The 23,683-nt window shown below is 51.7% G+C and overlaps 2 protein-coding genes across 4 annotated transcripts; one reads left to right on the forward strand and one right to left on the reverse strand.

Moving 5' to 3' along the window:
• Positions 1-1,514: 1,514 nt before the first annotated feature.
• Positions 1,515-13,437, forward strand: MASP2 (MBL associated serine protease 2). The gene is made up of 10 exons (XM_016217892.2): positions 1,515-1,847; positions 1,968-2,145; positions 2,826-2,957; positions 5,287-5,483; positions 5,558-5,705; positions 7,816-7,934; positions 9,249-9,327; positions 10,790-10,924; positions 11,420-11,494; positions 12,671-13,437. Exons 1-10 carry the CDS (start codon positions 1,515-1,517, stop codon positions 13,435-13,437), a joined length of 2,163 nt encoding a protein of 720 aa, XP_016073378.2.
• Positions 13,438-14,699: 1,262 nt separating this feature from the next.
• Positions 14,700-22,219, reverse strand: TARDBP (TAR DNA binding protein). Of its 3 annotated transcripts, XR_015715001.1 has the most exons (7): positions 22,114-22,219; positions 20,875-21,123; positions 19,701-19,864; positions 19,187-19,327; positions 18,424-18,594; positions 16,832-18,040; positions 14,700-16,099 (listed from the first exon to the last, which is right to left on the reverse strand). XR_015715001.1 is itself a non-coding variant. In XM_087820113.1 (6 exons), the coding sequence occupies exons 2-6, from the start codon at positions 21,110-21,112 to the stop codon at positions 17,510-17,512; spliced, it is 1,245 nt and encodes a 414-aa protein (XP_087676239.1). In that variant the 5' UTR covers positions 21,113-21,123; positions 22,114-22,219; the 3' UTR covers positions 16,120-17,509. The 3 variants fall into 3 exon arrangements, 2 of the variants coding, with proteins under 2 accessions (XP_087676239.1, XP_087676240.1); XM_087820113.1 differs by lacking the exon at positions 14,700-16,099 and having other exon boundaries at positions 16,120-18,040; XM_087820114.1 differs by lacking the exon at positions 14,700-16,099 and having other exon boundaries at positions 16,120-18,040; positions 20,875-21,115; positions 22,114-22,213.
• Between the last annotated feature and the right edge of the window lie 1,464 nt (positions 22,220-23,683).

Raw genomic sequence — 23,683 nt, forward strand, 5'->3', positions numbered from 1 at the left:
TCGCCCTGGCCCGTGTGTCTCCGTTGAGTGCCGTCCTGTGCACCAAAGGGTCGCTGGTTCGATACCCAGGTTGTGGGCGGCAACCATTAGGTGTTATTGTTTTTTCTCTCTCTCAAATCAGTAAAAATATATTAAAAATAATTGTAGCCCAGCTGGGCGTGGCTCAGCGGTTGGGCATCGACCTAGGATCCAGCCGATCAGAGTTCGGTTCCACTTCAGGGCACAGGCCCGGGTTGCGGGCTCGATCCCCAGTCAGGGTCGTGCAGGAGGCAGCCCATCAAAGACTCTCATCATTGATGTTTCTCTCTCTCTCTTCTTCTCCCTCCCTCTCTCTGAAATCAATAAAGATATAAAAATAATTTTAAAAAATAGAGATATGGCCCTAGCCGGTTTGTTCAGTGGTTAGAGCGTCAGCTGGCAGACTGAAGGGTCCCAGGTTTGATTCTGGCCAAGGGCACCTACCTCAGTTGCAGGTTCGATCCCTGGCCTGGGTCGGGGCGCATGCGGGAGGCAACCAGTCTATGTCTCTCGCACATTGATGCTTCTCTCTCTCCCACTTCCACTCTCTCTCTGAGAAGCAATAAAAAAAATATCCTCCAGTGAGAATTAAAAAATAAATAAATAAATAAATATATATATATATATATAGGAATGCAAAATAATTAAAAAAAAGAATCAGTCTCCAGGGACCTCTCATGAGGGTGGGGTCTCTGACTACGCTCATGGGTTTCCATCCATCCATATATTATATCTATATAGTTTGGTTATTTCCTCTTGCTGAAAAAAAAAGGAATTGGTCTCCAAGTTTCTGCTGGGGTCCGGGGATGGGAAATAGAGATTGGCTGGCTGCTTTTTTATTGACTTTTAGAGAGAGAGAAACATGGACTTGCTGTTCCGCTCACCCATGCGCCCGCTGGCTGACTCCCGCGGGTGCCCGGACCAGGGATTGAACCCTCAACCTTGGCGTATTGGGAGGACGCCCTAGCGGAGCTGCTCGGCCAGGGCCAACCGGGCTGGCTTCCTGACCCTTCCAGGGGACTTGGTGCGGCCGATTCCCCGGCTGCTCGCTGAGCCCGCGGCCGGCGTGGAGCTGCTTTCTCGAGAGGCGCTTGCACCGGGCACCCGTTGTCCCAGCTTCCCGAGTGGCGGTGCCCCCGCCTCTCCCGTAATTGCCAGGCTCGTGGGCTCCTCAGGTGTTTTGCAGCAAGATTTCGGGAGGCAGAGAGGCGGGTGCGGGGTGCATCCGGCATCTCCACCTGCGGCAGCATTGTGGAGGCCTGGGCAACTGCAGAGTCACACGCTGCGGGGACCCCGGAGCTTGGGAGGAGGGACAGAGCCCGCGCTGGCTCCTGGCGCCTGGCCTGGCCTTCCTGCCGGGCGGTCTGGCCTACAGAAGGTGCGGGACCGATTCCCAGAATCCCCGGGCCCGGCGGGGGCAGGGCCGGGTGCTGGGCAAACAGATCAAAGGTGAGACTGCGAGTCCAGACCAGGCCTGGCCGCTGGGTGGGCGCACCATGAGGTGGGTGGGAGCCCCCACAGCCTCCCGGGCCGGGGCGAGGGGTGACGGCACCCCCAGGCCCTCACCCGCCCACCCCTGTCCTGTGCTGCGGCCCCTCGGGCTGCTGATCCTCCTGGGCCTGCTCTGGGGCTCAGCAGCCGCCCCCGGGGGCCCACAGTGGCCCCAGCCCATGTTCGGGCGCCTGGTGTCCCCAGGCTTCCCGGGGAAGTATGGGGACAACGAGGAGCGGAACTGGACCCTGACGGCGCCCCCAGGCTACCGCCTGAGGCTCTACTTCACCCACTTCCACCTGGAGCTCTCCTACCTCTGCGAGTACGACTTTGTCAAGGTGCCAAAGGGGCGGCGGGGGGGGAGGCAAGGGCTGGCCAGGGCTCGGGGACGGGGACACCTGGGAGTGGGGTCTGGCCTTGGGTCTCGCTGTGCCCCCCAGTGACCCCCGACCCCACAGCTGAGCTCGGGAACCAAGGTGCTGGCCACACTGTGCGGCTGGGAGAGCACAGACACGGAGCGGGCCCCCGGCAACGACACTTTCTACTCCCTGGGCTCCAGCCTGGACGTCACCTTCCACTCCGACTACTCCAACGAGAAGCCGTTCACAGGGTTCGAGGCCTTCTATGCAGCCGAGGGTGAGCGAGTGGAGGCGGGGCTGAGAGGACCCGTGGGGTACCTCTGTCTTAGGCCAGGCCAGGCCTCCCTGAGGCCGGATTCCTGCCAAACCAGCAGGAGAGGAGTCCTCCTTCCTGTGACATATGCCATGCAGATACCAGTGACATCTGTGACGTCCGCCCAGGCCGAGCCCCACTCTCACTCTGTGCCAGGGGCCAAGACAGGGGTATCCTCACAGGCCCCAGTGATTCGAGGGCCGGGAACGCACAGAGCTTGGCGCCCTGTGTCTGCACGTGGGCTTTGTGCAGATTCCGGCTCCTGCAGGGACCAGCTGTGTGGCCTTGGGCAAGTGGCTCAACCTCTCTGTGCTCCGCTCGAGGCTGCTTGTAAGGGGTGTGTGGGGGGGTGGACCTGTGTGATAGTCCTGCCCACTGCCCACTGCGTTCCTCTGCTGGCTGCTCCCTCCGTAGCTGGGGACCTTGAGCAGCACGCATCCTGCCACTGGGGTTAGGAAGGTGCTATTACTTTCTACCTCCACGTGGGAGGAGGTTGCAGTGACCCCAGGCCTCGTGCTGGGCTGGGCACCAGCCACCTCCGGACAGGAGGCGGCTCTCAGGTCAGCCACGAGGCTGGAGGTCTCCTGAGCCCAGGCCCCACGGGGCTGTCCCAGCTCCACTGACTCCCTGCCGCCCCCCCCCAGACATCGATGAGTGCCAAGCGCCCCCGGGGGAGGCGCCCGCCTGTGACCACCACTGCCACAACCACCTGGGCGGCTTCTACTGCTCCTGCCGTGCGGGCTACGTTCTCCACCGCAACAAGCGCACCTGCTCAGGTGAGCCATGGCCAGAGGGGGACCCTGGGCCGGCCGGGCCCCCACGCTCCTCAGGGCCACGGCCGCTCCGCCTCGGGGGCTGGCGGCCCTTCTCTGCTTCTCTGTCCCCTCACTGCGTCCACCCACCCGCATTCTCTAATTCCTTCCTCCCTCCCCCGGCTCGCTCCCTCCTCTCCAGCTCATTCACGGGTTAGCGTCTTAGGCACCAGCTGGGCGCCTGGGCCAGCTGGGCTCTGGGACCCCACACAGCCACCCCACCCTCCAGGGGAGGCGCCCCGTGTGGAGGAGGGGGGTCTAGGCCCAGCTCAGCCCAGCTCCCCTCCACAAAACTTCAGGATGGGGGGCAGGGCCTGCTCAAAGCCCCCAGTTCCCGGCCCCCAGCAGGCTGACCCCTTTGACCCCACTGCCCGAGGATGTGCCTCTGTGCCCCTGCCAGACACCCGGACAGAAAACCAGCTGGTGCCGCCCAGCTGGTGCGGCTCAGTGGTCGAGCGTCGACCTATGCACCGGGAGGTCCCTGGTTCGATTCCTGGTCAGGGCACACGCTCAGGTTTGGGTCCCGATCCCCAGCGGGCGTGTGCAGGAGGCAGCCGATGCGTGTAAATGTTTCTCTCTCTCTGATGTTTCTGTCTCTAGCTCTCTCTCCCTCTCCCTTCCTCTTTCTCTAAAATAAAAAAAAAACCAAAAACATATTTTAAAAAAACAAAACAAAACAAAATGCCATACCTGACTATTTGGAAAAAACAAACAAACAAATAAAACACAGCTGGTGCCCTGGGGAGTGGGGCGCCCCAACCCCTGGCGCTGACCCTGCCTCCCAGTGGCGTTTCTCCCCGTCTCTCTCTTTTCTCTTCCAGAGCAGAGCCTCTAGCCCCCCCTCCGGCTCCTGGCTGCAGCTCTGGGCCGGGCGAGATCGCTGCTGCCTGCAGCCCCCATTCACCCACCCCCAGAGCTAACAATAAACCTGGCTCCCCCCCACCTGCTGCTGCGTGTCTCTGGGGGGGGTGCGCACCCCGGTTCCTCTCCTCCCTACCCTCATCGTAGTCTGGATGCGCCTCCTCGGTGGGCACCCCTCCCACGGGGCCACAGGATCCTTTGCCAGAAGCCCCCCTCCCATTTTGAAGAGGCCAGAGAGGGGCAGAGACTTGCCTGAGCTCACACAGGGAACAGGGTGCTCTCTGCTCCCCCACTGCGTCCCCAGGAGCTGAGCTCCGAGCATCCTCGGACCACCTCCTGCTCAGAGGGCAGCTCAAGCCCTGGCTGGGCTGGGCTGGGGGAGCCGGGCCGGGAGCAGAGAGGCCCAAGGAGGTGGTCATTGGTGGCGGTCTGGTCCCCACATCCAGGGGTGATTGCCTCTGCCCCAGGGGGAGCGGCCACAGGGAGGAAAGAAGGCGGGGCTGGGACTCCTCACTTCCCAGGAGCCTCCCAGCTCAAGTGGCCTGGGAAGATGGGGCAGGCGCCTGCCGCGAATGAGGGGTGCCCTGCAACAAAGGGCCACCGGACTAGTCTACGATCCGTGTGGACTTGAGCTTCCCTCAACTGCCCACAGGGCAGAGCCCAGCTCAGGGAAGGCGGGCAAAGGGAGGCCCTTGTTGACCTCTGACTGGTCTGGGTGGGCACCCAGGGCGGGTAGACTGGCCTGGCCGGGAGCCCCCTGGTGGATGGACTTGGGAATAGCTGGGGTGGGGGGGGCAGGAGCCCTCAGCCCAAGGAGACTCCTGATCCAATTCCTGAGAAATAGGGAGACCCCTCCCCTTCTCTCGGTGCCGACTTCCCCTCAGCAGGGCCAGGACCCCCTCCCTCCCCTCTGTGGCTCTGGCCCCGGACTCCCACCAGAGCCTCAGCTTTAGGGCCCCACCCTCTCCAGGGGTGTGAGTGGGGACCCCCGGAAGAGGTACATCCGAGCGTTGCGTACTTTTGCGGCTTTTTCATTGATTTTTAGAGGGGGGGGGAGAGGGGGAGAGAAACATCGACGAGAGAGAAACATCATCGATTGGCGGCCTCCTGCAGGCCCCCCACCAGGGACGGAGCCCGCAACCCACCCGCGCGCCCCGACGGGGAATCCAACTGGTGACCTCTTGGTTCACGGGTTGATGGTCAGCCACTGAGCCACACTGGCCGGACAAGTGTTGCCTATTTTAGCTAAAGCCCGGGAGCTATAGAAACTCCCTCCCTAAGTTGTCCCTGCAGCTGCCGGGGTGGGGCCCTTGGCCTCTGCAGGTGCTTCTGGAGCTGGCCACGGGCAGGGCCTTGGCCCCGGCCACAGCCAGTGTGGACAGTCAGGCTGCCTGCTCCGGGCTCACCGCCCTGTCCTCTCCCCTCTTCCCAGCCCTGTGCTCAGGCCAGGTCTTCACCGAGCGGTCTGGGGTGATCAGCAGCCCCGAATACCCTCAGCCTTACCCCAAACTCTCCAGTTGCACCTACAGCATCCGCCTGGAGGACGGCTTCCGCGTCATCCTGGACTTCGTGGAGTCCTTCGACGTGGAAACGCACCCCGAAATCCAGTGCCCCTACGACTCCCTCAAGGTCTGGTTCCCGGGCCCCCCAGCCCATCCCGGCTCCCGCAGGTCCTGAGGTGACAGGGGCCTCTCTTCCTTCAGGTTCAGGCGGACAAAAGGGAATACGGCCCATTTTGTGGGAAGATGTTGCCCAGCAGGATTGAAACCGAGAGCAGCGCCGTGACCATCACCTTTGTTACCGACCAGTCGGGGGACCACGCAGGCTGGCGGATCCGCTACAGCAGCACAGGTGAGGCAGGGGCCCCAAGGAGTTGTTCTGCGGGATTGTTCCGCTTGCAGCTGAGGCCAAGATACTATGTTTAGTTTGACTGGAAACTGTCTCAATAGTCTATGGAGCCAGGGCCTTGTTTCTAAGACGACTGGGTGCTGACCAGGACCTCAGCGTCCCGAGGGCTTAATGATTAAACCAGGGAGAGGGGGCGGGTGAGTCAGGGTGCTGGCGAGGCCGGTTTGAGTGAAAGGAAGGAAATCAAAATAAAAGGCCAGGTTAAAGAAAATAAGGTTTCTGTAAGGTTACAGTTGCCTTTAGCTCGAAACAATGTGCATGCCCGAGCACATCTTGGGTGACTCGCTCTCAACCCCCACCCATTCATCTACCCATCCATCCGTTTATCCACCCACCCACCCATCCATCCGTTTATCCACCCACCCATCCAACCATCCAACCGTCCAACCGTCCAACCGTCCAACAACTGTCCCTCCATCCTTCCGTCCCTCCCTCCGCCTGCAGGGGAGACCACACCTGGAGAGAATTTTTATGAGTTTGAGACAAAACTGAGGACGATTGCTGGGGAGCAAGATCTCACATGCTCTGGGGAATAGTTTTATTATTTTTTTAATCTTCACCCGAGGATATTTTTCCCACTGATTTTTAGAGAGAGTGGAAGGGAGGGAAAGAGGTGGGGGGGAGAGACAAAGAGAAACATCGACTGGTTTCTCCAATCGAAGCCTCCCACAGGCTTTGGGACAGGGGCCGGGGACTGAACCTGCAACCCAGGTATGGAACCTGCCCTTGACCGGGAATTGAACCCTCAACCCTTCCACGCACAGGCGCCCACGCTCTAACCACTGGGCACCACCAGCTAGGGCAGTTTGCATTTTTTTAAAAAAAAAACTGCATTTGAGATGAAGGAGGGAAGGGCAGGCATTTTACATGAAGGTGGGGAAACAAGGCCGGGGCCGGGGAGGGGGAGTTGAAACTCCGCGCTGTCCTGGGGGGGTCTAAAGGGGGGCCCTCCGAAGGCGTGTTCAGGGCTTGCTTATGGCAAAGATAAGCCTTTTACTAAAGAAGTTACCAGCCTGGGGCTGACCACCCAGCAGGACGGGCCCAGTTAGAAATTTACGATCAGGTCACCCAGGGAGGTTACTTGCCGCAGAGCCCTTTCTCCGTCCGCAAAGTGATAAAACTCCTAAAACCGATTTGCTGATTTTAGAGCGAGCCAGGGGAAAGCAGTTTGCCAGGCTGGTGGGTGAGAAGGGGCCAGGACGGAGCTTGGAGGCGTAGGCGGGGAAGGTGTGAGCAGGGCGCCGGCCTGGGTACGGGGCGGCTTTGGGAAGCCCTGGGACCCCACAGGGCCGCCAGAGCTGTCCCTGAGGGGAGACTTTGGGGCCACCCCAGGACCCAGAGATCAGCTGCTGGAGGGAGGGGGGCCTCAGCCGATGACAGGGGCAGGCTGAGGGGCGGCTGTGGGGGATGGGCCGAAGCCTCGGGGTGACCACAGGCCAGGGCTTGGAGACCAGAGTGGAAGAGCCTCCCGGAGGCCTGAGCGCTGCAGGCAGGTGCTCCCGGGGGGAGGCCCGGGGCTTCCGGAGGCCCCCTGAGCGCCGGTCTCTGAGTCCCAGGTTTCTCCTGCGTGAGGGTTCACTGCCCCCCACTCCGAGCACTTGGCAGAGCACTAGCCTGGGGGCTTCGCGTCCCATCCTCACACAGCCCTGGAAGGCGAGCCGCTATCCTCACCACTCGCCCCACAGCCAGGGAAACTGAGGCACAGAGAGGCTGACAGCCACCCTGGGAATGGAGAGCTGTGACGAAGCCCAAGCAGAGTGCAGCCTCTCCCGCCCGGTGACGCCCTGTGGCCGTCAGCAGCCGGTGTGAAGTCCTGGCGTGGACCAGGCGCCACGTTCTTGGGGACACGCCTGGCTTTCTCGCATAGCTTTGGCTGAAGCTTGGCGAAGGCGGCACGTCCTAATTTGCAGGCCACGCAGCCCTGAGTTACGGGGCTGGGGCGAGCTCTCTGTCCCCGTCAAGCGTCCCATCTATAAACCGGGGGTGTCGCAGGCTCAGTTCAGGCTCACCTGCCCTAGGCCTGCCAGAACCCACAGCCCGGCTTCCTCCGCAGCTCTGCCCTGCCCTGCCCCGGTGGCGCCACCCCACGGCCACATCTCGCCTGGGCGGGCCGCGTACGTCCTGAGGGACAGCTTCTCCGTCGTCTGCGAGCCCGGCTACGAGCTTCTGCGGGTGAGTCCGAGCGGCCCGGCCCGTAAGCGCGCCCGGGCCGGAGGGCTTAGAAACGGGGACATCTCGTGCCAGTGGATACGCAGCAGGAAAGCGGGAAACAGCTGCTGCGGGCGCGGGGGCAGTTTCGTCTCTGGCCAAATAAACATCAGAGAACTGTTTGCTAAGAAGAGGGATGGCTGTGGAGAATGTTTTATTCTTAGGATGACCTTTATATAAAACAACTCCGGGGCTCACAAAAAATTAACCTGCGCTGGGATATAGTACGTTCCACAGGGTTATGAAGAGTGGCCACTGTGAAGGGCGAGGGAGGGTAATTTTAAAAAGTGCCCAGTGTGTGGTTTCAGGGGCACAGGTAGATTAACATGCCCTCTTTATGTTCTTCAAAATTGTCACTGAGTCCCAGTGGTAAAAAGTAATAACGGTAAAATGACAGCAAGCTGTGAGGGGCGACACCGCGGGAAAAAAACAAAGTGAGACACGTTCCCACCTTGCAGACTTTTGGGGCGGGCTCCTTTCCACAGCCCCTTGGACGGCAAACCTGTCCGGCTGCTGATTTTTATTTATAATCGTCACCTGAGGATATTTTTTCCATTGCTTTTCGGGGGGGGGGGGGGAAGAGAAACATCGATTGGTTGCTTCCCAGATCAAGGCTCCAACCGAGGTCCGTGCCCTTGGCCGGAATCGAACCTGGGACCCTGCAGTCCGCAGGCCGGTGCTCTAACCACTGAGCCAACTGGCCAGGGCCGGCTGCCGATTTCTTAAAAGTCGCCCTGCTCTCCTGCTGGAGCCATCTGCGAAAGCTGGGTCTGATTTTAGAAAAATACTATTTTAGTAAATAAAAAAGGTTTCTCCGTGAGCGGCATGGGCCACGGACACCGGCTGCGAAGGCCCGCGGGAAGCTCGCGAAGCATCTCTGGCAGCTTTCGTCCCGCTGAGGGCCACAGGCCGGAAGGCTCCAGGCGCGTCCGCTCGGCGCCTCGGGGCTGGCCTGCCCCGCGCTTCAGACCACGGGTGGCCTCTGGCCCCTCACACCGGGCAGACGAGCGCCGGCAGGACCCCGAGGCGCGCTGTGTTCTGCGTGAGGCGGAGAGCAGGGAACGGGCCATAACCGCCGAGAGGTCAGCGCGGTTCCTGAAGGGCGGCCGCGCCTGGAGGGGCCTGGCCCGAGAGCAGCAGCGGCCGCGCCTGGTCCTGTGGGGGCCCCGGCCCCGGGGAGCGGCTGGTGAAACACGGGAGGGGAGCTAACCCTGCGGGGAGCTGTGGGACGGTTTTCCGACGCCCCCAGGAAATGAGTGTCTTCTGGTTCCTCCTTAGGGTGAGGTGCCCCTGAGATCGTTCACTGCCGTCTGTCAGAAGGATGGATCCTGGGACCGGCCGATGCCCGAATGCAGCAGTAACGTCACGGGGGGGGGGGGGGGGTTAAAAAGTGCTGCTGCTGCTGCTTCTGGTCCTTTAAACGGGGCTTGAATTCCAAACTTGCTTTTCTTCCTCAGGCTCTCTGCACTTTTTTAAATGTCTTGATTGGAGAGAGAGGGAGGGAGGGGAGGGGGGAGAAACATGAATGATGAGTCGCGGATGGGCCCCCTGCATGCCCCTGCTGGGGACGGAGCCCGCACCCGGGCACGCGCCGCCGGGAACGGAGCTGCGGCCTCCTGCACGCCAGGCCCACGCTCCGCTGAGCCAGGCCGCCCACCGGCCGCGTCTTTGTAAGGACCGCCGTCAGTGTTTCACCGCGCGGCGCTTTCAGTCAACCTAGCGTCTCGTTTTTTATAACTGTTACATGCACTGCTGTCGTTAACATCCCTGCACATGTACTGTTGGGTATTTTGTGTAAGGGTCTCTACAAAGTGCCTGGGGGAATGAAATATCCCTGTTTCATACCTTTACGTTCCCACCAATCCTTTTAGTTAGGAAGCAGTAGAGTAGCACTGACCCGAGTGTGGGAGCCAGGGGTCTGGGTCTGAGCGCGGATCCGGCCGCCACTTTTTGTTGGGTGGTGACGGGCATCTTATCTACGTTAGACAAGGCGGGCAAAGCACGTGGCACAGAGCCAGGCACACAGATATTAACTTGCTAAGTTATTTAAATGCAACCTTTTAACACCCGCAGAAATACATGGCGCTTTAGATGCCCACTGTGTGGAGAGCTTTTAGACTGATAGCACTCTCTCAGGTTGGTTACTTCACATTAGCAATGTCCCAAGTGTGAGTTCAAACCCCAATTCGAGGACTTCCAGGTCTTAACAAGTTCCATTTAGGAGCCCTGGCCTGTGCGGCTCCGTTGGCTGGAGTGTTCCGTACAACAGAAGTCAGGCTTGCGGGTTCATCCCCCGTCAGGGCTGGGGCACATGCGGGAGGGGGCTGATCAACGTTTCTCTTTCTCCCTTCCTCTAAAATCAATTTTTAAAAGAAGTTGTTTATGAAAAGGGTCATTAAGAATAAGCCGAGCCCTTCAGTCGTCTTTGTTACTGTGCCTCTGAGACCCGTCCACGTGGCACTGGACTGACAGGTGCCTGCAGATGGTGCCTTTGTCTCCCTCTCGCGCAGACCTTCGCGTTAGAAGCGAGCGCCAAGGAGGTCCCGCGGCTGCAAAGGCCCTTCCTTTGGGAAAGGCACCCCACCGCTCCCGCAGGGACTTCCCCCGGCCTAGCCATTTAGTTAGGCACAGGGACGCGTGATGCTTTAAAGTTGTACGAAAGCGGTTCCCTCGCTCCTCAGAGTTAAATCAACGGTGCCCGCGGCACGGGAGAAAGGCCCCGCTGGCAGCACCGCGGCACCGCTGCCTGCCAGTCTCCAGGTCTTCTCGGTGTGAGAGCTGAAGGCAGACTCTGACTGCTCCCCCCTCCCCGTGTTTAGTTGTCGACTGTGGCCCCCCCGAGGACCTGCCCGGCGGCCAGGTGGAGTACGTCACGGGCCCGGGAGTGACGACATACAGGGCTGCGATTCAGTACCGCTGCAACGAGACCTTCTACACCATGACGACAGGCGGTGGTGAGCACACTGCTCCGTGTCTGGGGTGGGTGACAGGTGGAACCGAAGCCCTCACCATCTGAAAAGAGACTTTAACCATTTTTGGCTAAGGCTAGACAAAGAATAAAAGGCACTTCTCCCACCAGCTAAGTGAAATATTACAGCTGAAGTGACTTTAATGTCAATTTGCAAGAATCTGAAAACAGATCTTATCTAGTGAATGACTACTACAAACACACAATGTATTCCAAATGGTTTAATTTAACAAGTCAAAACCTCATCATTAAGCACTTGAGATCTTGATACATATTCAAGTTACACATCTGACAGGTTTCCACTTTGCAAGCAAACATGGCAATGCAGACACCTCCTATTCATGAAATCATGTGACGGGTTATCCAGACACCTCTATTTCCACTCATGCTCAAGAATCAACATTTTTCATGGGGTATTCAAGCAAATGACAACCACCTTATACATGCAGTTAAACAGTTTTGCTTTTCCGATGATTTGCAGGTAAATATGTGTGTGAGGCTGATGGATTCTGGACGAACTCCAAAGGAGAAAACCCGCCCCCGGTCTGCGAGCCTGGTAATGGATGCACTTTCATAGGATTCGTAACTGATGGAAAGGAGACTGGGCACGAGACAGTGAGCAGAGCTTTAGCTGCCGTAGGCAGAAATGTAACTTCGGCGCTTGGCTCTTAGACCAAGTTATTATTTCCAAATAATGTTCTCATTACCCCCTTTCCATACGGAGAGGCTGTTAGGTGCTGACTGCATCAGTCATTGGATTATTTTGGCCTTACAACTAGGAAAGCATAAAAAATTAAATAATTTAAAAAATTATCTTGAACCACTTACACATTTATAAGCATAAGTTCCTCTGTTGTTACTTTTCTTCCCTGTTAAAAATGCTATTAAAACCCAAAGCTAATAACTTCATTATTTCCCTAAGCAATTGTTTTCAATGACATCTAGTTTTTAAACATTAATGCAATTTGCCTTTTAATAGTACTTAAAATTTTTTTACCAGAATTGGCTCTGAAGATATAGTTGAGTAGAAAGATTAAAAAAAATCAGAAAGGTAATATTATATTCATTACCCATGTGTTAACTTGGCTTATATTAGTTATTTTATCTTAGCTGACCCAACGTTTATGTTTCAATGCAAGTATTCTGCCACAACAGGAAACATTTGCTACGTTAATAAGTGTATTTCCTTAGTAATATACGGTTAAACTTAGTGTTTGGAAGAATCAACTAGATAAAAAAATAATTTCTGAACCCTAAGCTTCCTGGCTACAATTGCAACATTCTAATTTTTAAAACACTTAAATGTTCAAAGGTCCAAGTAATTTGGCCAGTCCTGGGACAGTGGCCTTGGCGCCTCTTTACCAGAACTACATGGCAATCGCCCCATTCTGTAACTAGGAAAAAGCAGCAGCAGCAAGGTTATCTCCTTTCACTTCCTAGTCACGAGCTCAGACAATTCCTGGTTTGCCCTGTTAAATAATTCCCCCAGCTGTATAGACCACTTTTTTGTTTGTTTAGCGAAACTAGTTCGTTTCTGAATTTTCACTCATTTCCTGAGGGGCTAAGAACTACCAAACCGGGCCTCTGAGCTGCGCTTTCAGGAGCCTCACCTGCCTGTCCAGGCGGGCGCCCACCAATTCACGTGACGCAATATTCACGCGTCCAGAGCGGGGCCTGGGGACAGCACCGCGGGGTTTCTGTAAAGGCTCTCCGTGTCTGCTTCTTTCCCCAGTTTGTGGACTATCAGCCCGCACAACAGGAGGTCGTATATATGGAGGGCGAAATGCAAAGCTCGGGGATTTTCCCTGGCAAGTCCTGCTAGTAGGTGACACAGCAGCAGCAGCAGGGGCACTTTTGTATGATGACTGGATCCTAACAGCCGCTCATGCTGTGTATGAGCAGAAAGAAGATGCCTCCCACCTAAGCATTCGAATGGGTGCCCTGAAGAGACTGTCACCTCCTTACACACAAGCCTGGGCAGAGGCCATTTTCATACACGAAGGTTACACTCACGGTGCTGGTTTCGATAACGACATAGCACTGATCAAACTGAGGAACAAAGTTGTAATCAATAGCAACATCATGCCTATCTGCTTGCCGAGAAAAGAAGCTGAGTCCTTCATGAGGACCAACGACATCGGAGCCGTGTCTGGATGGGGAATAACCCACAGGGGTGCTCCTGCCAGAAGCCTCATGTATGTTGAGGTACCAATTGCTGACCATCAACAATGTGCCGCTGCCTACGAAAAGAAGTCCCACCCAGGGGGAAGGGTAACCGGCAACATGCTCTGTGCCGGCTTAGAAAGTGGGGGCAGGGACAGCTGCAGAGGTGACAGTGGGGGGGCACTGGTGTTTCTAGATAACGAGACCAACAGGTGGTTTGTGGGAGGGATAGTGTCCTGGGGCTCCATTAACTGCGGGGAAGCACAACTGTATGGGGTCTACACAAAAGTCATTAACTATATTCCCTGGATCAAGAAAATAATTAATAACTTTTAATTTGTATGTCTTCAATCAGTAATTCCTTAAAAAACAAAAAACACCTGTAAAAGATCTCAGCAGCAGTGTGACCTGAGAAACACTAGCACAGCCGTCATCACCAGACCCAAAAATCAAAACCAAACGAGCAGCGAGAGGCTTGCCAGCTTTCCGCCCTTTACGCTTTGACTCAAGGAGGCACGGCCGTCCTCGCGATGTTCACCTGTGTCAGCGCAACAGAAACTCGCTGGTTAAATCTGCATAACACTACTTGCAAAGTTCAGTATCTTTTTGCACTGGCTTTTAAAATTGCATTTCTGGAAACTGCCTGGACATGTTCTTTGACTCTTTCTACTGTTTCTGGACTTGTTCTTATTGATCTCTGGGAGAGCTTTATACATTGCAGCAGTATTGGTTCAGGAATAACCTTGAACCATGGATTTTTTTGGTAGATAAACTGTAAACATCAATACTTTAGCATAGGAACTAATTTTCATGTTAAAAACCAATACCACAAAACAGCGATATATAATTTCTCACTTATCAAATTGGCAGACAAGAACATGGAATAGCACTATTCACACTGTCAAAGACAACACGTTTTCTAAAGGACAATTGTGTAATATATTTCAAAAGCTTTAAAAGCATGTGTAGTCTTTTACCTAGTAATCCCCATGCTAAGAATTTAACTTAGCCTTGATCCCAGCACTTGGAAATAACCTAAATAAGGTCGAAATCCAGAAGACGACCGAATCAAATGTGGCATTTCCATAAGACGAAACACAGCGTCAGAAGTAAATGGTATCACAGATAAACCTGTAGTGCTTTTCCTCCTTACAATGAACATGGAAAGCAGGGAACACTCAGCCAAGCAACAGATTATGGATCACACAATGCCTGACTATAGAGCTCAAATCCACAATTAAGCGCTACTGTCCTCATACTCAACAACAACAAATTATTCTAATCATCACATATCTTCTGAATTAAGTAGCTAACCTTTTTCCAAAGGACAAAATCTAAGCTCTGACTTAACCTTAAAAATCTCATTTTAGTTGGCGAGTCCTTCCTAAAAAGTTTTAATAGCTAACATCTAACAAAGTTTTTCATTCTAGCCAGAGTTACCATTATATTTAAAAATTCATTGTGAGTTTTGGCCTAATTTCTCTTGTGCATATAAAGTGCAACTTCTTGAGACTCACTTTTTAAAGGTAACTTTACAGCATCTTTGTCAAATATAAAAAGGAAACTGTGTTTTTCCAGTAAGACTCCAGACACTAAACTGTTGGCAACAAAAATTTTTATTCAACTGGTTCAAAAAATTTTTAGAATGAATGCATTTCGATGACCAGATAGACTTTAAAGACAAATCTTTGCCAAATAGTTTACGTCTAATCTTCAAAAAAAATTTTAGGGTAGAATTCAATACCCACAGCTATGCATTACCACAAACATGTTAACAGAAGGCTACTCAACACTGAAAGCCTTCTAAGATCAGTAACTAGATTTACACAAGTGTAAATAAGGGATTAAAACCATGCCATTGACAAGTTAACTTACCCCCGGGCTCCTTGAAGGCTTGTCAGTTTAGTCTTTGGAGGTCCCCGAATACCATTTTAAGTGTTACCATGTTACTGCTGCTGAGTAATAGTGCAAGTGCTAAAATGCAAAATTCAGATGGTACAGGATTTGGAAATCATGCAATTTAGATGCAGAAAAAATTTTTAAACAACGCAAGACCCTTTTACAGAGGAAACTGAACAATGAAACAATGTGGCGATCACAAGTCTAAAGGGTGACTTCACTTATAAAAGTTTAAAACACGCAACTTGCAAAAACCCTATTTATTGTAATCTAATTAGATAAGGGCATTAGGTAAACTAGCAACACAAACTGTTACATTCTTCCATTAGAAAACAAGCTCAACTCTCACAGCAGTAGTTACATAAAAAGTACAATAGAGAATCAATATATTATTGCTTTTACATACTTAACAATGCACCGTGAGAGTCCCAGCTGAGTGTTGTAAACGATTTTACTCCGCGTGACTATCTGCCCACCTCTGGAGGACAGCCCGCCCGCCGCACCCTGCTAGTCCTTAAAGCTACCAAGCTGCTTAGTGGACTTCAGGCACAAGATAATTTGTGGTTTCTTCTACTTTATCCCCATTGCAATTAATTCCACTTTTCAAATTACAAACTAAAAAGGCGCTAATATTCCCTTCTTTTCAATTGATATGCTTTGCTACAAAGCATTTAAAAATAATTAACACTGTTTTGCCCACTCCCCCAAATAAGATTATTTTTAGAAGGCATGATTTACTTCCCAATGGAGATTTATACAGGCCATGTAAATAGAACATCACCCAAATGCACAGAGGCACTAAGGAAAAGCTGGAGGGTACTGCTTACCATTTTAGGTGCGGTCACCCAGACTTATTAAAAACTAGATTTAAAAAGAAAAAAAAATCTTTTCACTTTGGACAATGCAAGAACAAATAGCAATTAAGTCTGGGTATCAGGTGTCAATGCATGACAGGTGATGAATCCATTTGACTTGAGACAACTTTTCAAATAAGTTTATTTGAAGCAAAATAAACTATTGCCAAGAAACTTTATGAAAGTTCCATCTCAAAAGGGTCAAAAAAGGGGAATTAACTGCTATGAATTCTTTGCATTCAGGGCTGCAAAACAAAGACACATATTATTTAAATCAGTTTTATTTAAGAATTTCCAACATTGACAACTCTTATAAAAAGCATCCAAGCACAGGACACAGAACTGCAGCAAACAGCATTCTTATGTGTAGCTAACAGACATGAGAACTTCCACCCTTCTTTGAGACACCCCCAGCTCACTGGTGAACTCTGCTTCCAAGTACTCCTGCAAAGCACACCACAAGCTCAGTCCATGTTCTCAACCCATCAGCTTCAGTTCACGTTACCACACTTACAGATCAGTAACAGAAGAGAACACACACCATACAGCATTCACAGCAGTTGACAAAGGGGTAGGGGAGGTACAAGTATCGTTTCACTTAACACATTCAACTAACGTGGGTTATCTAAGAACAAAACTCACTTAAAGTCTTCCAACAGATGTGGATGTCCTTTGAATGCAAGAAACATTCGTACGTTATTTGCTATCATTGCTCTCTGCACACTCTCTCACCAAAGCCACAGGATGGAGAGACACATCTCGCCAAGTTAAAAAATATCCATTTTGCACCACCGTCTCTGCACGCGCTCTCTCCTTTTCTCGCTCATACTAGCCTTTCATGCCTCGGCACCACCATCAATCCCACACAAGGTTTCAAAAGTTCAAACAGCCTTCTGGTTCCATATCACAGCCTTGCGTTCATAGCGTTGATACGACTCCATGAAATAAAGAGTAGCGGATAAAAATGGGACACCCACCGTCAAAGACGCAGCCTGGGCAGTGTGATGATGCAATCCTGAATGAGAAAGCACGTAGGCAGAGTATTCCTATGGCAGAATATTTACAGCACTACTTTCAATGAAGTGCTTCTTCCATACAGATTTGAAATGAGATGAACTGCAGAGATTAAATGAAGGCTTCATATTGTACTTTTGCATATGAAGGGAGACAAGTGTTAAAAAACAAAAACAAAAGAACCAAACACTGTGACACCATGATCTCCAAAAAAGGAGATATTCCTAAGGAAAAAATCCATATGGTGGGGTTCAAATTAAAACAAGGAGGAAAGTATGTAGTTCTAATTAATGGTTTCCATTTTGAACATGCAAAGAATTCACTTGACAAGTCCAGGGATAAAATATTACAGGAGAAACCCTTTGATATCAATTGTAGTGTGTTGGTTTACCAATCAGGCAAACAGCGGTTCACTTTCAAACACTCAATATTTCAACCCTTTATGTAACAAAACCTATAAAATTCCTTTAGCTCTTCTTCTTTTTCTAAAGAAAAATGTCAAAAATACTGCTGAATATACTCCACACCGAACAAACCAATTTTGAAAATTCTTAGTACATATGTATTTTACAATATACTTACCATGAGTTTAGAAAAATTTGAATTCCCACCAGTCCATACAACCAACCGTCACCCACTGTCTACATTCCCCAGCTAGAAGGTTTAGAATCCATGCTGGAGCCAAAGCCTCCATTAAAGCCACTGCCTGACCCTGCATTTGAAGCTGATCCCCAACCAATTGCTGCCCCTGAATTAGAGCCACTATAAGAGTTATTTCCAGAACCAAAGGCCTGATTTGGCTCCCTCTGCATGTTGCCTTGGCTTTGGTTATTGCCCGATGGGCCTGACTGGTTCTGCTGACTGGCTAACATGCCCATCATGCCCCAGCTGCTCTGCAGTGCTGCCTGGGCGGCAGCCATCATCGCTGGATTGATGCTAAAAGCACCAAAATTCATCCCTCCACCCATGTTACTACCTTGATTGTTTCCCAAGCCAGCCCCACCCCCTCTACTATTACCAAATCCACCCTGATTCCCAAAGCCACCTGGATTACCACCAAATCTTCCACTTCTTTCTAACTGTCTATTGCTATTGTGCTTAGGTTCAGCATTGGATATATGTACGCTGATTCCTTTAATGATCAAGTCCTCTCCACAAAGAGACTGGGCAACCTATAAGAAAATAAGGGGTGTAAATAAAGGCCATTAAACCACTGACTTGTACTTCAAAGTAGCAATAAAATGTAGATTTCAAGCCATTATCTAAACTGGAGGAAAAATAAACAATGAACGCTCATTTCATCTAAACTCAAAATAGCCTTTAGCTTTAGTGATGGCAGCAAATTTTTTCAGTTTACTTTCTAAAGATATATAACACTCCCCATTAAATACCACATTCTGAGAAACATTAAAGCATTTGTCACAAATATCTGGGTCCATTACCCCCACAGCTGACAAGGTCAGAAAGGTTAGCTAAGGATGTAATTAGCTGGATGGCAAATGTTCAAGAGAAACTGCCTAATTATCTGGGATAAAATTATTAAAGAGAAAAATACCTGATCATCTGCAAATGTAACGAAGGCAAAGGCCCTGAACGGCTTGGGAATGAAGACATCCACCACCTCCCCGTACTGGCAAAAGAACTGCCGCAACTCATCAGCCGTCATATCCTCTGTGCAACGCCCAACAAACACCTTTCTGCTTCTCAGGGGTTCGTCTGGGCTTTGCTGATCAAATTCAGAGACAGGAAAAACATCAGAAATATTTTATGAGCAATGAAAGGCATCGTGGTGAAGGATGTATCAGGGCCCATCTGCCTTTCACATGAGGTGAGCCATCAGAAAGCAGGTACATGCTGACTTTCTTGCATTCGCACTCCTCTTTCGTGTAGGACTTCGATGATGAGTACAGTTCTACAGTTTTAAGTTCATGAGAATATACTTGGGTCTAGGAAAGTCAAAGACTAAACAATGTCCTGGCAAAAATAATAATGTTCCAAATAAGCAAGTTCTGCTTGCTTGGAACAAGTCAGGCATTTGTAACAAGATTACTGTACTCTGGTTATCTTCATGTTTTAACATGTAAGAAATTGTTACCAATGTTTAGTTTAGAGGGGTAATAAACTAAATATTTCAAATGGTCATAAAAGATTCAGCATGCATTACGGTCCCAAGGCTTTAAATAGGAAAGAGATTTCAAGATCATATCCTGACACTACCTTTTTCCAAGTGTATTTAACATTTTATTTTATAGTGTCTTTTAAGGAAGTTTGTCAGCAAAAGTTCCCAGAGCGGAAGAAGAAATAAAAAAGCAAAGCACCTTAGAATTAGGAAGCTTACAGTCACACCACCGTCCATCTATCATATGTCGCTGGGACATCACTTTCACCTGGGTTTCATATTCCGTAAATCGAACAAAGCCAAACCCTTTTGAATGACCGGTTTTAATGTCTTTCTTGACCTAGAAAAAAATCATTTAAATTTACTAAAACAACACAGACACCTAACCAAATAAGAATTCCCTGACCATGTGAATGGCTTCAACTGGATACAGTGGCTTAATTAAAACTAAAACCAAATTATTCTTGAGGTAAAAGCAACAGGAGGGTTACTGTTGAATTTAGATCCGGTTAATAGCAGAGTAAAACTCCTTTACATAATAGAATTTCGAATGTTTTAGAATGCAAAGATAAACTAGATCTAATGTTTACAAATCTTAAATTAATTAAAAATATTGTCTGCAGGACATGAAGGGCAGTGTGACTAAAACAGGAATTCTGGGTGCTCATGCACTGAAAAAGAAAAACTGTTAAATGAAATAAATCAACGTTTACCTGAACCATAAGAACTTCTCCAAAGGTACTAAAATATTCTTTTAGATCCTGTTCAGTTGTTTTCCACGGGAGACCCAACACTATTAAATCAGATGTTTTCTGGACGGCTCTTTTCACTTTCACTGCTGATGAAGCATCTGTCTCATCCATTTTCCTTTTGTTATCTAAACAAAATGAGCAGAAACCCTTTAGAACTCTTCATTTAACATGTCTTAAAACTCACTGCCTCCTACATCTAGAAGTGAGAAGCAAAAAGATTCTAAGAACATAAAGATGCTCCAACTTTTGGCAAAGAATGATGTTAGCCCTCAAGGAAAGAGTAAGGGGTTGAATAAGGGGCCGAGGTGCTTTTCTGGTGCAAATCCAGGGATTCATAACTCTGGTTTTCCAGTATCACAAGATTACAAATGTATATTGTCCCCTCTCAAAAGGCCTATCAAAACAAAAATAATTCTACTTCACGGACTTTAAAATACATTAAGGAGGGAAAAAACAGGTTTAAAAGGTGTAATTACCATCTTCTTGCCTATTAAATGTATTTACTTAACTATCTTAATGCCTATAACTTAAAGGCTATATGCCAAAAAAAAAAAAAATCAGCAACTTTTATTTCTAGCTGTGGATTTAAGGGTGATTTCAATTTTCTTTTCTAAACTTTCATTAACACACATTAATTTTTGTAATATGAAAAAACCTTAGGTTACTTTTAAAAACCAATGTCTGAAAGGGAAAAGGAGAGGAACTAAATGACATTTTAAAAAACAGAACTTTTTGAGCAGTTTTAGGTTCATAGCAAAATTGAGGAAGGCAGAGATTTCCTATATACCGCCCCTCTGCGCATGCATAGCTCCCCCCATGGTCAACATCCCTCTCCATGGTGATACATTTGTTACAGACGATGAAACTACACTGATACATTATCATCTGAGGGACAGAATAACATTTGTTCAGATATTTAAATGCAGTTTTCACTTCTAAAACTGTTCTGTAATTTCCAGTTTTCACTCATTACTCACTTCAACTAGTGGTCTTACAAACTAACAGTAACACTGAAAGAAACACTTGGGTGATCGGAGACATGGCACCACGGAAGAGAGGCCACCACCCGGGACTTACAGTGAGACACAAACTCGACTGTCCTTTACTGTTACTGCAAAACCGAGCGGCCACGAACCTTTGGGATAGTTGACAACATATACCAGGTTTCCCCAGCCGGCATCCGGGGCGTGCAGAATGCCTTCTACCAGCCGCACGCCCCTCATGCACTGAGACACGGGGTTCCTGTAGCGCAGCCCACAGGCCCCGGGAAACTGGGCTGTCACCGTGGACAGCAGCACCGTCCCGTCGTCCTCCGATGGTATCTCAATGGGCTCGTCATTTTCGTCTTCCGTTACCCGAATATACTCAGACATCTTCTGTTTTTCTTAAAGGGAAAAGAGATGCGAATGACCCAAGGCTGTGTCAAAGGGATGGCTCCCCTATATTCGGCTGACTCATAGCTGCCCTGCCATTGTTCTGCGACCTCGGGGCGGGGGGGATCTTGCAGTCTGGATCCTCACACGGGCTGGCTACCCCTGAAGTGTCAGGAGGCAACGAGAGTGACTCCTATTCAAATGTGATGCCCTGTTGGTTCGTTCGTTCATTCATTCATTCATTCATTCATTCATTCATTCATTCATTCATTCATTCAATGAGCATTCGCAGGGCGCCTGCTATGCATCTGGTTGCTACAAACCGCAACTGTGAAACCAGCAGTTTCGGGTGGCGCGCGGGTTACACGGGGAGGGGCGGGGGGCATGAGGGTGAGCCCGAGGAGGACAGCGCTCGGGTAGTTATCTTGTTACAATCGTGAGACGTGGACTAGAAAGTAGCCGATGATCTTGGGGGGGGGGGGGGGGTGGAGAGCCGGAGAACCTGAGCTGACTGAGGTGCGTGCGGGAGGGAGCGAGCCGGGGTCAAAGCAGGTTTCCCTAAGCAAGCGAGGCAGGCGCCGTCTCCGGGCTGCACGGGCGCGGGGAGCCCGGGAAGAAGTTCCTCCCTGTTCCTCATTGTGGGACTTCCAGGAGCTCTGCACACTGGAGCCTCAAGGACAGCGGCGACGGGTCCTTCGCGACAGCCGAAGTCAGGGATGTTCGGCGCGGCCCGCGCTGGGGCGGCAGGGGCCCCAGGCCTAGGCTGGCAGTGCCCCCCGGAGCGCAAATACCCAAGGCACAAAGCACCGCCCGGGTGCCCGCGCCGGGCCACAACTCGGCCCTGGGCTGCGCGGCCCGCGGGCCCAACGTCCCCCACTCCGGCGCCCGCTGACAGCCGCGCCGGGCCAGGCCGGGGGCCGAGCCGCTGCGTCCGCCTCGGGCCAGCCGTGCGGGAGCCGGGGCGCACCGGGCGTCCATCGTGAGAAGCGTCCGCCACTCACCCGCTAGGCCGCTGACAGGAAGCCCGACAGGGAGAGTCAAGCAGCCAGGGATCCAGGGGCAGCCCAGCGACCGCTCCGCTCCTACAAAATGGCGCCAGGGCCGCGTCCTCCCCCCGCGGCCGGCGGCCTCTCCCACCGGCTCCCCGGCAGGAGGGGGGGGCGCGCCGCACGGAGACGCGGCAGCCCCCTCGCCGGAGCGCTAGGGCTCCCTCCTCGGACGCTGAGCAGACGCAGGAGGTCGGGAGCCTAACACGAGACCAGGCCCTGGGTCCGAAACGCTCAAAGCTGGGAAAATCGGGACGCGCAGGCTCCGACTCCCCCCCACGCAGCGTGACAGACGGTTTCACCCAACCAACTGCCGGCCCCGGGTCTCGGCCGCCGCTCGCGCACTCGGAAAGCGCGCGAGACTAGCGTGGGGCCGGCGCCGCGCAGGGAGGGGAGGGGTGGGGCCGGGCGCGGCTGGGCGGGGCCCGCGCGGGGAGCTGGGACCTCCTGACCTCCGCGCGGCTCCAAAGGGCCCCAGCGACCCCGAGCCTCCGTCTGCAAAGCCCACGGGGTGTGTCCTCCCGGCCCCAGCCGGCCCCCCACCTGCAAAGAGTAACTTTGTTTCACTTAGTAGCGATGACAGCGCCTGCTAAGTGCCAGGTGCCTGCTACGCGCTGTATCCCATTGAAGTCCCCCTGCAGCCTTGTGGGGCGAGCACGGTTGACACGATCCGCGTGCACAGGTGACCAGAAAACCGAGGCACAGAGACGTTAAGTATCTCGCTTAAGGTCACCCAGGTGGTGGACTTGGCATTTGAGCCCCAGCCCGAATGCTTAACATGTTTTAGCTCCAGGCCTCTAATAGTAACATTGTTCTTCATCTATGTGAGACACACCTGGTGTGTTACATTCTGAAATCAGTCTGTGTTCTCCGCTCCAGTGCCATGAGGATGTGTCCTAGTTTAACTGGCAGCAATTATATAATTTCCTGGTGTATCCATGTATCAGCTTCAGTGGAATCAGTGATACCAAAGCGCCCTATGTTTATGCATGAACTCGTTGAGCGTTCAGAGCAGGCCTAGGAGGTGGGGGTCAGGGTTATCGTTCCCGGTTTATAGATGGGGAAGTCGAGCCACAGGGGCTAAGTAACCCTGCTCAAGGACACAGGGCTAGTAAATGGTGAAGCTGGGGTTTGAACCGGGCAGTCTGAGGAAATTGAGGCACAGAGAGGTGACGTAACTTGGCCAGGGTCACACAGCTAGTGCGTGGTAGAGCTGGGCTCCTGGCTCCAGAGCTTGTCCTCTTAATCCCCTCTAATCAGTCACCTTATTTGGAACCTTGGAGAATAAGTCTTTTTATTCTTTATGGAAAATAACCGTAACATATAATGTTTATTGACCATTTACTAAATGCTGGACACTGTTCCAACCACTTTACGTGCGCAGGTTTGTTTAACCCCCACAACAGTCCTATGAAGTAGCTACTATACGTGTTTAGTTCCATTTGACACAGAACCTCTGGGAGGTGAAACTTGCCCAGGTTCACCGGACAGTGAGAGCAGCCTCGGGATTTCAAAGCTGGGCTCT

The sequence above is a fragment of the Miniopterus natalensis genome, chromosome 9, assembly GCF_054644295.1.
Source record: "Miniopterus natalensis isolate mMinNat1 chromosome 9, mMinNat1.hap1, whole genome shotgun sequence".
Lineage (NCBI taxonomy): Eukaryota > Metazoa > Chordata > Mammalia > Chiroptera > Miniopteridae > Miniopterus > Miniopterus natalensis.

Bases quoted from the DNA above. Each gene is read 5' to 3' on its own strand.
- MASP2 (XM_016217892.2), top strand. From the start codon at position 1,515: ATGAGGTGGGTGGGAGCCCCCACAGCCTCCCGGGCCGGGGCGAGGGGT. The intron at 7,935-9,248 runs GTGAGTCCGAGC...GTTCCTCCTTAG, and splicing joins CCGGCTACGAGCTTCTGCGG to GGTGAGGTGCCCCTGAGATC. The intron at 9,328-10,789 runs GTAACGTCACGG...CCCCGTGTTTAG, and splicing joins GCCGATGCCCGAATGCAGCA to TTGTCGACTGTGGCCCCCCC.
- TARDBP (XM_087820113.1), bottom strand. From the start codon at position 21,112: ATGTCTGAGTATATTCGGGTAACGGAAGACGAAAATGACGAGCCCATT. The intron at 19,328-19,700 runs GTAAACGTTGAT...ATTTTTTTCTAG, and splicing joins GAGAAGTTCTTATGGTTCAG to GTCAAGAAAGACATTAAAAC. The intron at 18,595-19,186 runs GTGCTTTGCTTT...GAATTTGATCAG, and splicing joins GTAAGCTTCCTAATTCTAAG to CAAAGCCCAGACGAACCCCT.